We start from the raw sequence: 13,836 nt of genomic DNA, 5'->3' as shown, positions 1-13,836 counted from the left end.
AAGCGAGGCCATGAAAACCTGAGGATTCAGAGATGGGGGAGGACTTATTCTTTTTATTTTAGTATTTGTTTTTTATAACATTTTTTTATTAGGACATACTCATTATGGGGAAGGGAAGATTCATAATGACAATTCCGATTAGGCTTATACTGTACATTGGTTAGATCACCTCAATCTCCACTCCTCCTCACCCCCCCCCCCACTTAAAGCAATTCCAGGGCACGCCTGTAATCCTAGCTACTCAGGAGGCAGAGATCAGGAGGATCGAGGTTCAAAGCCAGCCCAGGCAAATGGTTCATGAGACCCTATCTCGAAAAACCCTTCACAAAAATAGGGCTGGTGGAGTGGCTCAAGGAGAAGGCCCTGAGTTCAAGCCCCAGTGGCGCAAAAAAAAAAAAAAAAAAAAAAGCAATTGCAAGAGATTTCTTTGTTCCATTTCATGTAAGTATATGAGGTCCACCAACCATACACCCTCATCTTAATCTTTATTCACTCTCCCTCCCACTAGTACCCCCCCACACACACTATTATTCCGTACATTCTGTATTCTGTACACTGTATTATTAGACAAATGGCCAAAAGCTCAAAAAAAAGAGGGGAGGGGGGCTGGAGGTGATTCAAGTGGTAAAGCACCTGCTCTGCAAGCTCGAAGCCTGAGTTCAAACCCCAGTCACACACACACTCCCATGCACCATAATAGATATGACTATGTATTTGTCAAAACTTATAGAAACTTATGGGCTGGTGGAATGGTTCAAGCGGTAAGAGTGCCTGCCTAGCAAGCATGAGGCCCTGAGTTCAAATCCCAGTGCCACAAAAAAAAAAACCTTACCAAAACTAAATAATGCAAAGGGGGAACCCTAATGCAAGCCATGGACTATGGCTGATAATAATGTGCAGAACTGGCTCATCAACAGTAACAAATAGCTGAAATAGCTGGTGGGGTGGTTCAAGTGGTAGAGCGCCTGCCTTAGCAAGTGTGAGGCCCTGAGTTCAAACACCAGTGTTGCCCGGAAAAAAAAAAAAAAAGCAGTAACAAATACACCTAATATAAAATGTTAATAATGGGGAAGCTGGGCATGATGGTGAATCCCTGTAATCCCAGCACTTGGGGAAGCTGAGGCTAGAGGATCTCAAGTTGTAGGCCAGCGTGGGTGACACAGTGAGACACTGTCTGAAAGAAACAAAAAGAAAAGGAAGGGGGGAACGGGGAAAGGAGGGAGAGGTACCATCTGATCAAGCTATCTGTAACTCTAAAGCTGAACTAAAAATAAACTAGTATTTTCAAATGAAGGCTCAGGTTAGGGAGCAGATTCAACAGCATTATGGTGGCTGAACACACAAGACTTGCTGACCATTGGATAGTAGGGGAGGGAGGAGAGGGAAAATTGACAGGGCTTGAGCAACTGAGTGGCTGTCAGACCATTATCCAGACAGGATGTCTGCAGAAAGGCCCAACGAGCAGTTGGACAAAGGCATTTGGAGTCCAGGAGGTACAAGCTGGAGCTTCGGTAGCTGAAAACAAGTATGATTATGGAAAGGCCTGAAGGTGGGACACAGCAGATAAGGGTAAAGCAGAGGCAACGAAGGAAACCAATGACAGCTAGAAGCCCCCAACAAATCATCTAGTTCAGCCTTGGAAGGTTAACGAGGATGCAGAGGCCCAGCAAGTGAGAGGCACACCCCTTCAAATATGCACACGTACACACACAAATTCCCCACGGCCACGGGATAAGGTTTATTGTGAAAGCTCATGGGGTAAGGCTGGGATGGGACAGGCTCTAGGAGGCCGAGTCAGAGGCCTCTGAGCTGTCCTTGACGTCCGTGCTCTCTGTGGTCTCGCTGACCTCGCTGAGGTCCTTGCTGTCCCCACCACTATCCTCAGCAGCCAGGCCCTTCTCTTCACGACAGGCCTCTCCAGAGCTTGGAAGTGCATTGCCTTTGCTCTCCACCTTGTTCTCAATAGCACCCAGCACCATGTGCCTGCCCTTCTCCTTCAGCTCGAGGTGCCTCCTCAGCTGTCGCCAGGAGCCCAGGGAGAAGTAGATAGAAAGAGACAGGGCCTAAGTTTCCAGACAACAGGGGCAAAGGGGAGCCAGGCCCTATGGTTGGCTGGAGGAAGGGGCATAGTGAGAGGTAGCTGGGCCAGGGGAGGAAATAGGACTGGATGGGGAGACCTGGTTTGTATCCTGGCTCTGCCCCTCTCCAGGCCTGTTTCCTCACCTATAAAATGAGAGTGATTGTGCCCCCCCCCAAAACAGGCTGCTAAGAAGCCCCCAAGACAGAGCAATGCCCTTTGAATATCCTGCTCCCTAATCTTGGCTAGGACCCACTCTTTGGTCCTACCCCTGAGCAGGCAGGCAACAGCTGTCCTCTGTCTGTTCTACTCCCTGTCTAGAAAGTCTCCTCTCTTGCCTCTCATATCCCTCCTATAGGCTTCATTCTCAGAAAACAGAGTCTTGGGCAGATGGCCTCCCCTAAAGCCAGGCAAGGCCCATTTCTCCACTTGCCAATTTAGGAAGATGAAGTGAAGAGGACCATGACTCCCAGCACTATAGCTGCAAGAGCTGGCACCCAAAGAGGGTCTCGCCTCCAGCCTCCTGTCTAAGGGCTACGGAGTAGCCACCTTCCCGAGTTGGGCGTACCCTTCATTGCTGGGACTGCTGCCCCGTCCAGCAATGGACGTACCTCATCGGCCATCTGGGTGAGGTCCCGCTTCATCGCATACGCATCTTCCCCATCTGCATAGTATTTGGGTTCCACTTCACTGATCCTGAAGGTAGGAAGAAGAACCAAACCTGGGGCAAATTCTGTGGTATCCCGGTTTCATATGCTAATTGAGTGGGTGTCATTTTCCCCTGAAGGACCCTTTTGGAGGCCTCAAGCCCATACTGAAGGAACTGTTTCCCAGAAGGCACATTTCTGAATAGCTTTCTCACTGCTCTCTCCAGCAAAGCCTAGCAGTAAGCAGCACCCATTACACTACCCGCCCTCAGGCCTGCTGCTGCTCCATCCCTAGCCTGACTAGCAAGAATCTGTTTCTGTGGTACCTTGTGAGATGAAGCACTGAATTCAGCCTTCTCCTTCCCTTAGCCCCCCCACCCCGACCCCAACATCATTTACTGAGCAAGTCAGTTCCTCTGCCCAGCAATAGCAATGAGAAAGAACCAGGACAGAGGGTGCTGCACCTGGGTGAGGGCAGTCATCCCCAGGCAGCAACTGAGGAGCAGCGTCCACACTGGGAGACGTGTGTGCATACTTGGGTGGCCCTGCCACTGGAAGAAGAGCTGGGCTCAATGACCTAAAAGACCCTGCCAGTCAAAGACATGGGAACTGTTGACTGAGCATTGGAAGCAATTCCCACTAGAGGTATTTTTAAATGTGTTAAAGCTCCGTTCCTGGATCTAGGTGTTAAACCCAGTCTGGAGGCCACTTGTCCTGCCCAACAGTCTCTTCTCTTCACCTCCCTCCTTAAACTGAAACCGAGTGAGTCCCACTGGGCCCTCCGGGGGCAGCCCACCCCAGCTTCATTTTCAAGTAGCTTTTTGCCACCATCTATTGGGCACTGCCAGGTTCTCTCTCCCCACTAGGCACAAGAGACATCATGTCCTGAGCAGACCTGCCCTCACTCCCCAGGATAGCCAGAGCTCTAGGTATCTTTCTGCTCTTGCTGGTGTCCCTCCTTCCCTGCATCCTCCTTTCTTTGCCCTCAACCTGGATGCCTCTAGGCGCCTAGTCACCTAGAGTCATGCTTCTCAGCCTCTGCTCATGCCCCAGGCCCACTTCTCTTGACTTCCAAACTTGCACTAAGAAGCCTGAGCCAGCACCAAGCTATCCATCCCTCACCCAGCAAGACAGGCCAGACCCCACTTGTACAACAGGCAGCGAGCAGATCTCAGCAGGCAGGTGCCTTCTCCACAGCAGCTTAACAATCAACAGCCACCGTGAATGGAGAAGGCCTCCTGGCAATGTCTGGAGTCCACAGCTTCCTCCCCCTCGCTGTGCCCCCATTTCTGCCTGGAAGGTGGCTCAGCCCACCTCAGTCAACCGGATGAGGCAGACTTAGGATCAGCACTGTGAGCCTTAGAAAAATCTAGATGTACTTACTGAAAGTTGAGGGTGTTGGAATAGAGGTGCAGGGCGGCCCGGTTACTGCAGGAGAATAAGGCACTGCTGAGCTGCACCAACCTGGCCATGTCCAGGTCCTGCCCCTCCTCCTGGCCCCTCCCACTAATCCTACTTCCCAGGTCTTCTCCAAAAGGCAGAGTACCCCGGAACCCCTGTCAAGATGGTATCTCCTCCTCCCCCTCCCCCACATGGCCCCTTGGCTCAGCTTGGCTTCCACCTCTTCCTGACATGCAGGGAGACGTATTTGGCATTGAAGTTCTCTATCATGGCTCGAGAGGCCTGGTCCATCAGCTTCTGAGCCAGGCCAAGGCGCCGGTGGGAACGCTTCACAGCCTGGTAGGAAAAGGATGGGTGGGAATGGGACCTTGCATGGCTGCCCCCAATCACCCCCCGACTTCCACCTCTGCCACAGCCTCAGTGAGGTCCACTCACCAGTGAGGTGATGTGACCATGGGGCACGTCATCTGGGTCTTCTTCCCTACAGGAGAAAGGAGAGAGCTAGAAAGGAACCTGGTACAGGCATACCCCGGGCACCCATGCACAGGAGCCGCACAAACTCCTTCAGGCTGGGTCTACAGCACCACAGACCCAGGCTGGGAAAGAGCTGGAAACCTCTCGGATCAGATCAGCCAATCCCTCCCCCCTCAAAACCCCATCCTGCACCCACGGATATGTGCAGTGTCAACACAATATTGCTCTGTGACTTAAGAAAGACAGAGCTGTCAAGCTACATTTCAGGGAGGAACCTTAAACATGTATCACTAAGTGAAGGAAGCCAGTCTGAAAAAGCTACAGACTATGTGATTCCAAGTATATAACATTCTGGAAAAGGCAAAACTTTGGAGATGGTAAAAAGATCAGTGGTTATCCAGTTAGTAGGGAGGGATGGATGTGATAAGGGTAAACACTCTTCAATTGTCCAAACCCAGAGAACTAAAGTAAACAAGGGAATTTGTGTGTGTGTGTGGCAGGACTGGGGTTTGGACTCAGGACCTCATGCTTGCTAGGCAGGCACTCTACCACTTGAGCCACTCCTCCAGCCCTAAACAAGGGAATTCAATTAATAAAATACCAATGTTGGCTCCTCACTTGTAAGAAACTAATGTAACTTGTTCAAAATGTAACATCACACTAATGTTAACATGTATGTAGTACAGGAAATTCCAGAGTAGCAGTTATATGGAAACTGTATCTTCTGTAAACTTCAAACTGTTCTAAAAACAAATCTGTTGATTTTTACAAAAAAATCTACAGCAGCATCCACCAGACATGGGCGGTGGGGTCCACCCCGTCCAAAGTTTGCCTCCCACATCCCCTGTGCTTAGGCTTCTCTCTTCCTCCTTGTTGACTCACATTTTGGCCAGGACATACCCCACAATCTTCCCATTCTCATCCTCAGCAATGTAAGAGAGCTGGTGATAGAAGAAAAGGAAGTCAGAAAACAACCTCACGTCAGAGCAAGCTGGAGGAACTCACTGCAGGCCTCCTGCTGTGTGCCTGACAACCGGAAGCTGCTCAAGTGGTGAATTCTATGACAGCTCGTGACCTCCTGGTCAAGTGGTTCGGTTTCCCCCACACCACATTGTGCCCTGTCCTTGACCTAGAAGAGGGCAGACACAAGGTGGGAATCCTGTCCCTACTCTGCCCCTATTCTACACTCCCTTCAGCCACCTTCTCTGCATTTGCCCCTGCTCCCCATCAACTGAAAACACCTGGGGCCTCGCGGGACCATACGATCCCCCTGGAGTCTTATGGCCTTGCCCATTCCTCTTTAGCCCACTCGGTTTGTATTTTCCTCGGCCCGATGTTTCCCCCCCCCCCCTCCCAAATCCAAAAGCTGCCCACCTGGGGCCAGGAGAGGCCATGGTAAAAATAGTATTTCATCTGATAGTTCTCCGGCAGGCAGAGGAGATTGCAGTGCTGCATGTTCATCAGGTCCTCAGGCTGCAGGGGAGGACAGCGGGACGCGGTCAGTCCAGGGCTGCAAGTGACTAAGTAGGCCTCAGTCGGGGAGAACCCTGCTGCTCCCTGTCTGTCGCCTCGCCTCGCCTCGCCTCCCCGGGGGCTGGGCAGGGCTGGGAGCATCCATCTGACTCTACGCCAGGCCTGTCCCGCAGTCGCTGGGCAACACGCGTCAGCGAGAGAGCTAGGAGGTTCTCGGAGCCCACCCCAGGGAGCCCTGCCATCAGGCAAACGAGAGATCTGCAGTCCCGGCTCCGCGCACCAGGTCGCCTGGGCAGGCTGCTTCAGCTTTACAGGTCCCGCGGCCGCCGGCGCGCAGGGCCACCGGGCCGGGTCCCTCGGGAGCATGCGCACGCGGCCAGCCAGCCCGGCGCCCACGCGGCGCGGACAGCCTCCCGCCCCGGTCCCTCACCCTTGCATTGCGGATGTTCATAACGGCGGCGGGGCTCGCGGGTCCCAGCGGGTCGTGAACGCGCAGTCAAGCTGCCACGGCGCTCCGAAGCAACGCAGGGGTGGCGGGGACCGGGACGGGGACTAGGGACGGGCTCGCGGGGGCGGCGGCGGAAGAGGCGGTGCACTCCGAGCCGGCCACCGGCCGGAAGTGCACGGCCGCCGGGCCCGCCCTCCCGGCAGCACCGCCAATATTCGAGGGTGGTCCTGCGCGCGGGGCGGGCTTGCCCACGAGGCGGGGCTAAAGCGCACACGAGCCAATGAGCGTGCAGTCCAGCGCGCTGCACGGACATGGGGGTGGGGCGAGGCGCTGGCCCGGCGCGCTAGTGCCCGCCCCGGCGCGGTTCGGTGGCCGCCCCTCTCCCGCGGGCCCACAGACGTGCGCACGTTGGCAGATGGAACAGCCTCAGCTTTATTTCGCGTCTCGGGGGGTGGGGACAACAGGCGGGGAGCTGGTGGGGTCAGAGTCTGGAGGGAGGCGGCTCAGCAGGGCGTCCAGCATCTCCTCGCACATGGCTAGGCACCGCGGCACGTGGAAGCAGCCTGCGGGGGAAAGGCGAGCGTGCGGGTTGGGAGACAGCAGTGGGAGCCGAATGCCACGAGCCCTGGCGGTCCCGCTCAGTTCCCCACTCACCTTTGAAAGGACCTCCCTTGATGGTGAGGGCGACCTTCCCCTCTCGATTCAGATAGCCAAACCACTCCCCGTACTCGGGATCACGAAACTGTAAGGAGACAGTAAGAGCTGGCGCTTGCAGGACCGACTCATCCAGATGCCATGCGTGGCCTGAGAAAAGGCGCTGGCTGCACCGCTACAGGAGGTCAAGCGGGAGTTGACCTAACGCTGTGTAACCGACTGGGGAAAGGGTTGCAGTCAGAGGGGTGAAATACTGTGAGATGGAATAAAAAAGAACCCTGCTCTGGAGCCGTAGGCCCTACCCTTACATTCTGTATCTGGATTGTACTGGGGATTACGCAGGTGTGCACCTTGTATAACTCTTTGAAGTGAATAGTTAAAATGGATACATTTAGTTTATGTAAATTGTTCTTATGCAATAGATTTAAAGAAAGAAACAAAAGAACCCTGATGGAGGCTTGATATACCAGGAAACTTTGTAACAAGTGATTCCGCTGGAGTTCTTGGTCTCAGCTTCACAAGCCTGTGGTCCAGCAGATAACTTTGTGCACGTGCCACCTTGAAGATCTGACTCCTGCCATTGCTTGCCTTGGGTTGCAAAGGCATCTCACCCTTCCTCTGCCCCGGTCCTGTCCAGTGCCCTGCTGCTTCGGCTGGCTGGGCTGACGCATTCTGCATTCCTTCCTTCTCTCCTGCCTGCACCACATCCACTACTGGTTCCACGGAGGCTTGTCAGTTCTCCCACACTCTCCAGGATGTACCAGAGGATGCTGGTCTAGGCCCTTCTCTTTCCTCCCCGGTAAGAAAGTTAAGTGTAGCCCATTCTCAGGATCAAACAAACTGTTGCATTAAAGTTCTCTATGAAAATGTCTCTTTAAATTGTGACTGGTATATTCTTCATGGGAGGTAAAACTAGTTTTGTATGCATTCATTCAAACTTTTGAGTAACACTTCCCATGCTCTTACTTTGAACTACTTGATCTGATACAGGAAGATAACGACTGACCCAGCACCAAGGAGGAAGAGGAGGAGTTGGAAGGAAGGAAGGAAAGAGGGACAAAAGGAAGAAAAGAGAAAAAGAAAGAAGAAGGAGGAAGAACGAAGAAGAAGAAGAAAAGAAAAAAAAAAAAAGAAGTAAAACCTTCCCATGTTGTTTTCCTGTCCAGCTTTTCTTTGGTTGTCTGAATTTTTGCTTCCTTTATTTATTTTTTTGGTTTAGTGGTACTGGGGTTTGAACTCAGGGCTTACATGCTTGCTAGGCAGGTGCTCTTACTGCTTGAACCACTCCACCAGCCCTTTGATTATTATGTTGCTCAGTGCATAATGATTTCGCTGTCGGTTGTAACACTTGTAATTTTTTGGTTCGTTTTGGTTTGAGACAGGGTCTCACTCTGTAGCCCAGGCTGATTCACACTCACCATCCTCAGTCTCCAGGGTGCTGCTGGGATTACAAGCATTTGCCACCACACCCAGCTCCTGTAAGTATTTGTCATCGCTATTGTGTTCAAATGTAGGTCTCATTTCAGTTTATACTTAAAGCTGGTGGCCTTTGATCCACATCCTTTGTGAAGATATTCGGTATTAAGACAGAAATGCAGGCCGCATGTTTGAAAGTAGCGGTGAGCACGTGAGATAGCTGAAGCTGCCTTTCTAACTGCACTGTATAGAAACACAGCTGGAATTTTGTTGCCTTCAGTCACAGTGGAAACTTCTAGATTTCAGTTACAAGTGAGTGCAAATGAAGCCCCAAGCCCCTGCTATAGTCCCAGGATTGCCACTAGAGGTAGTGGCAATGGAGACACACCACCAGTCTTCTTTTGTTCTCCTCTTGTGGGCCCCTGGCTTGGTTTCCTTCCTACTTCATGACTGATTCTTACCTCCACTGGCCTCTCCCATCTCCTTTTCTCTTCTGTACTCAAAACCTTAGTTTGTGTCATGCCTCAGGCCAGCCCAGACTTTTCCCTCTGAACTAGAGACTCAGAAATCCAACTGCTGCCCTAATACCCTCACTGCCAAGGCTTACCAGCCTCCTTCTCCCAAACCTATGAGGCTTGGTGGGCTCTAGCAGGTCAGACATGCTCCTGCCATGCCATGTGCCCTGCCCTGGCTGGGTCCAGTCTAGATTCTCTTCCCTCAGACACAAAGCCCTGCTGTGCTCTCCATTGCCTCAGATCCCTGCTCAGTGTCCCCACCCTGCTCACAGATCTTCCTAGCCCCCTCCACAGGAAAGAGCCCTCCCACTCCACTTTTCTGGCTTTATTCTTTTCCCTGGTTCTCATTACCATTTGCTTGCTTGTACTTCATTAAAGGCTGCCCCCCACAGAAATGTGAGCTCCAGGAGCTAGGGCTTCTGGGTTGACTGAACAAAGGGCACTCCTGGAACTCTCAGAGAGCTAAGGGACCACACCTGATGAGGGGGCTAGGAGGGGCTGGGGGAAGAGCCTCCAGGAGCCCAACCAGTACAGCCCCCATGCCTACCCTGCACACCTCTGCAGAGCCCCCTTCCCTGCTGCCTGCCATCTCCTCTACACTCCCCCTGGGCCTTGAGGGGACAAGGAGACAGCACTCACCTGGCGGAAGGTGTACTCAGCCACCTGGTAGAAGAGGTGCAGCAAGGCAGGGTCTCCACTGTCACTGTAACCCATGAGGAAGGCAATCATGGCTTCACTGTGTGGCCACCAGAGCTTCATGTCCCACTCCAGCTGAGAACAGAGCAGAGCAGAGTCAGGTAGATGAGAGCCCTGGGCCCCTGCAGCACCCTCGTCCTTTGGTCCCTCCTCAGTCTCCATCTCACTCAAGCACCGGAGCTTAATCATGAGGCATGGGCGGGGGCGGGGGGAGTCCTGAATAGCTTACTGATCTGGATATACCCCCTGCCCCCTGACAAGCCCCTTAAAAGGACAAGTTAGGGGGATGGGCTCTTCTTTACCCCTTGAAACTCAGTCTTGTCATTCTGTCTTTTAAGTCCCTTGGACACTGCTCCCACCATGGCCAGCACAGCCACCCTCTGCAGATCTCTGGTAGGATTAGGGCACAACCAATCAGAGGACTCATGGAAAGCAATTCTACTCCTGACTGCTGCCAAGTGAGGACCACCAAGAGCCTTTCAAAGACACAGGACTGCAGATGAAGGGGACATCAGCATTTGCACAGGCTCCCTAATGGCCTCTCTGCGACATGGGTTTGAGTGCTGGGCTCTAGGTTCAACTCCAGTCCCAGATTCCTATTCTATAAGGCTGATGACAGGGAAGAAAGCCTTAGAGCAGGGCTAGATTCCAAGGCCCTGGGCACTCCCACCTGGGCAGGGCAGAGATCATCAGCATCTTGGAAGTAGAACAGGCCTCCATGCTCAGGGTCCCATCCAGAGTGAAAAGGCAACAATAGAAACTTGTCAATAATGTGAGCTCGAAGTTTGGGGTCACCTTTCCTTCTGGCATGACAGAGCAGGAACCAGCCAGCTTCCAGTGCATGACCTGGTGAAGGGTCAGGGTAAGGCAGAACCAGATCCTCCCCCAGGCGTAGGGGTGTTCAAGCCCCTGGCACCTCCCTTTCCTCCCTCCCTAATGGTAAGAGCTGCTCTGGACTCCTCTCCCCCACAGGTTGTCCCCCTACACCCTGGCCTTCCATTCTTTCAGCTCTGCCTGGGCCCTGCTCCCCAGCCTTGGGAGGCCTATCTGCTCTCTTTGCCTGCTTCTTAGTGAAGGGTGGTGGGAAAGAGGCAGCTCCTCACAGCTGAAGCCCCAAGTTCAAGGCTGAGGCTCTTTCTCTGGGATGGGTCAAACCCACTCTGCCCCGTCACCTGGGTTCTGGTGTCTTCCCAGGCAACCAGAGAGTTCCTTGCCATCCTCTGACACATTCTCCAGAACAACTTGTCCATCCCTCTGCCAGAGAAGGGGCAGAAGAAGGCAGCTCTATTTCCAGCCCCCAGCCAGTCAACTAGAAAGATCCAGCCTCAAAAATCCTTTCCTCCCTCCCTTCCCAGCTAGCTGCCCACCCACCTGCCCAGAGTAACATTTCTGGAGGGGCTGATTCATTCCCACGGGCCTAGGAGGCTCTAAATCCTTGCCTCAGGCCTGGGCCTCTCAAGGAGGAATGGTAAAAACATTGACTAGAGACAAGGGCAGACTTGGGTGTCCACAGAGGTCTGGGAAGGACAGGTATCAGGTCCCAGATCCTGGGTGCAGGACCTACCTGCTGGAGGCTCTGGCACCTTCCCTTCAGCCCTCGGCCCCACCCAGCCCTGCAGGCTTGTGATCCACCTTCCCAAGGGCCCTGGGCTGCGCCTCACCAGGATGAGCTTCCTGGGTCTTCCTGTCTGCAATGCTGGAGAGCAGGCAGGAGCAGGGAGAGGCAGAGTGGGGTTCATCCTGCCCACCAGCTCCCCAGGCATCCCCTACCTGGACGTGCTGCAGAATCCTCTGGGTGCACCAGTCCCCCAGCTCCTCATATTTGCCAGCCAGCTCCTCATCCGCCTCCCCGAGCTGCTCCACCAGGTTAAGCAGCATCATGGGCACTGCCAGGGGCTCCGCGGCCGGGGTCCCCGAGAGCTGGGGCCGGCCCAGCCCAGATGGGTCCTTCTGTACCCAATGCACGATCTGATCCATCATCTCCACTGCTTCGCGCTGTGGGGAGGGGGGAGACTGAGGTGGAGCTGGTGCCTCCATCCCATCTGCCCTGTCCCCAGGACCCTGCAGGGGAAGGTGGAGTCCTCTCCTGCGCTCCAAGGACACTTTCTGCAAATGCTACTCATGGATTGGCCCTACAGTCCGTTAGGTGCTGGGGGTGCAGACCACTCCCAGGCAGTGAGTGAGGTCAGGGTCTGGCAGCACAAAGGGCCCAGGAAGGAGGGAGAGGAACCCTCTCTGCCCAGGATCCTTGTGGTGATGCGAGAGGGGTGGCCGAGGTGGAGACTTCTGGGGGAGAGGGGAGGAGACAGTCATAGCCACAGGATAACAACACCATGCAGTAATGTGGGGTGGGAGCCCCCGGCCCAGAGATAGACAGGAATGGATGGCTGGGACAGCCATGGCAGGGTCCCAGGGCATGTCTTCAGCGTGCACCCTTAGCAATCTCTGGCAGCTCTCGTCCCGTTACACACCTGGTAATGAACTTCCCCTGTTACCCTCCACAACTCATTCATGGCCATGGTGTAAAAGCACTCGCTGAAGATGGTCCGCTGAACCTTGACAGGTCGGCCATCCTGAGTCAGCACAAAGGCACACTTCTTGCCAGGAGGGGCCACCCGGGCATAACGCAGCAAAAACTCGCCACCTGGTGGTTGGGGAGGGGCTAGCATTGCTAGGACTCGGGAGAAGCCCCTTGCCCCCAGCCTTTGAACCTCCCGGAGCTGCTTCTAGACCCCTCTAGAAAAGAGGCACACAGGCCCTATTGAATAAGAACAGGTGAAGCCCCTGAGAAGAAGCGGGGCGGAGGAGAGCACCTGCTTTTGCTGACTCCAGAATCTCAGATTGGTGGAAGCGCTGGAAATTGCGATACAAGCGACAATACATCCATACCTATTGGGGGACAGAGGGAACATGGCTTAAGGGGGGTGGGGAACAGCAGGAATGGGGGAGTCCTAGGTGTCCCTATTGTGTGAAGAAGAGTAGAGTGTCGAGATGACAGGCCCTGTTGTGGGGTACGGACAAGTTGCCCTGGGGGAGCTGTAAGGCCTACCTGCCTCGCTTGCAGCCAGACGTATTTGAGTTTGTCATACACCTTCCCACTGCGGCCAAGGCATGTAAAGAAGCCCCTGTGGGACGTGCAGGGTTGGTAAGGGCGAAGGAGCCCTCCCTACCGGTGCCCTACCCCTGCTCCCCGCCTGGGGCCAGCACAGCTGAGAGTCGCCTGGGTGAGGTAGGCGCCCGGAACGGGCAAAGACCCTGGCGGGGCAAGTCACCCGTGCTCCTGGTCACGGGAGTGCTTCATCCAGAAAGCCACCACTCCGTCCAGCTCCTGCTCTACACGCTCCTTCCAGACCCGAAGCGTCTCCCGCTCCTTCTCCATGTCCTGGGGGGAGATTCGGGGCTTACAGGCGCAGCCCCCCGCGGGGACCGCCTCATCTCCCCGGGACTTACCTTCCTCCGCGGGCTCAAGTGGGCCCCCAGAGCTACCTGACCCGGTCCCTCCGTGGGACCCCGTGCTCGGAACCCAGCCCTCGGGAATGCGCTCCCACCTCTGCGCGGCCCCTCCGCTGGCCTGCCGCGCTCGGGCACTCGGGCTCTCAACTCCCTCTCCTCCAGGAAACCACGCGGAGTTAGTGGCGGTCCCGTGATTGTCACTCAGCTGACCAAGCCGCGCGCCCCACCCACCCGCTCCTCCCCAGGGTTCCTGAGGGCCCGAGGCGGGGGCCGCGGTGGGGGGCGGGGTTTGGAGCCCCGCCCCCGCTTATTTGCACCAGTGACCCTCAGGCCCGCAGTCTGGTGGTGACCTACGATGGCCTCTGCTGGGCCCCATCGAGCTCAAGATCCTCCTTGTGGGAAATGCTGGGTGAGCTAGCAGGAGAGTTTGGAACCATGGGGGAGGGGAGGGTGGGGAGGGGTCTGACTCTGAGCTGGGCAGCTGAGGCCTGTGGTCCATGCAAGTGTGTGTGGCTGGAGTGCAGCAGGAGAGGGGACAGCTGGAAATGCCTCAAGCCAGAGACTTTTGACTCCACAAGGTGG

The 13,836-nt window shown here is 54.7% G+C and overlaps 2 protein-coding genes across 4 annotated transcripts; both read right to left on the bottom strand.

Moving 5' to 3' along the window:
* Positions 1–1,714: 1,714 nt before the first annotated feature.
* Naa10 (N-alpha-acetyltransferase 10, NatA catalytic subunit) lies at positions 1,715–6,688 on the bottom strand. Its single transcript, XM_020187357.2, has 8 exons — positions 6,503–6,688; positions 5,974–6,072; positions 5,482–5,540; positions 4,561–4,606; positions 4,346–4,461; positions 4,108–4,152; positions 2,689–2,773; positions 1,715–2,018 (listed from the first exon to the last, which is right to left on the bottom strand). The coding sequence occupies exons 1-8, from the start codon at positions 6,521–6,523 to the stop codon at positions 1,782–1,784; spliced, it is 708 nt and encodes a 235-aa protein (XP_020042946.1). The 5' UTR covers positions 6,524–6,688; the 3' UTR covers positions 1,715–1,781.
* A 240-nt stretch (positions 6,689–6,928) lies between these two features.
* On the bottom strand, positions 6,929–13,477 carry Renbp (renin binding protein). 3 transcript variants are annotated; one of them, XM_020187342.2, is made up of 11 exons: positions 13,350–13,477; positions 13,074–13,183; positions 12,851–12,926; positions 12,615–12,690; positions 12,273–12,445; positions 11,572–11,796; positions 10,974–11,055; positions 10,472–10,647; positions 9,745–9,876; positions 7,175–7,262; positions 6,929–7,083 (listed from the first exon to the last, which is right to left on the bottom strand). In XM_020187342.2, exons 2-11 carry the CDS (start codon positions 13,178–13,180, stop codon positions 6,953–6,955), a joined length of 1,266 nt encoding a protein of 421 aa, XP_020042931.1. In that variant the 5' UTR covers positions 13,181–13,183; positions 13,350–13,477; the 3' UTR covers positions 6,929–6,952. The 3 variants fall into 3 exon arrangements, with proteins under 3 accessions (XP_020042931.1, XP_073920521.1, XP_020042937.1); XM_074064420.1 differs by having other exon boundaries at positions 13,288–13,415; XM_020187348.2 differs by having other exon boundaries at positions 13,252–13,410.
* Positions 13,478–13,836: the final 359 nt, after the last annotated feature.

The sequence above is a fragment of the Castor canadensis genome, chromosome X (assembly GCF_047511655.1).
Source record: "Castor canadensis chromosome X, mCasCan1.hap1v2, whole genome shotgun sequence".
Classification (NCBI taxonomy): domain Eukaryota; kingdom Metazoa; phylum Chordata; class Mammalia; order Rodentia; family Castoridae; genus Castor; species Castor canadensis.
The sequence above is the reverse complement of the archived record's forward strand: the minus strand, read 5'-3'. Positions and strand labels throughout refer to the sequence as shown.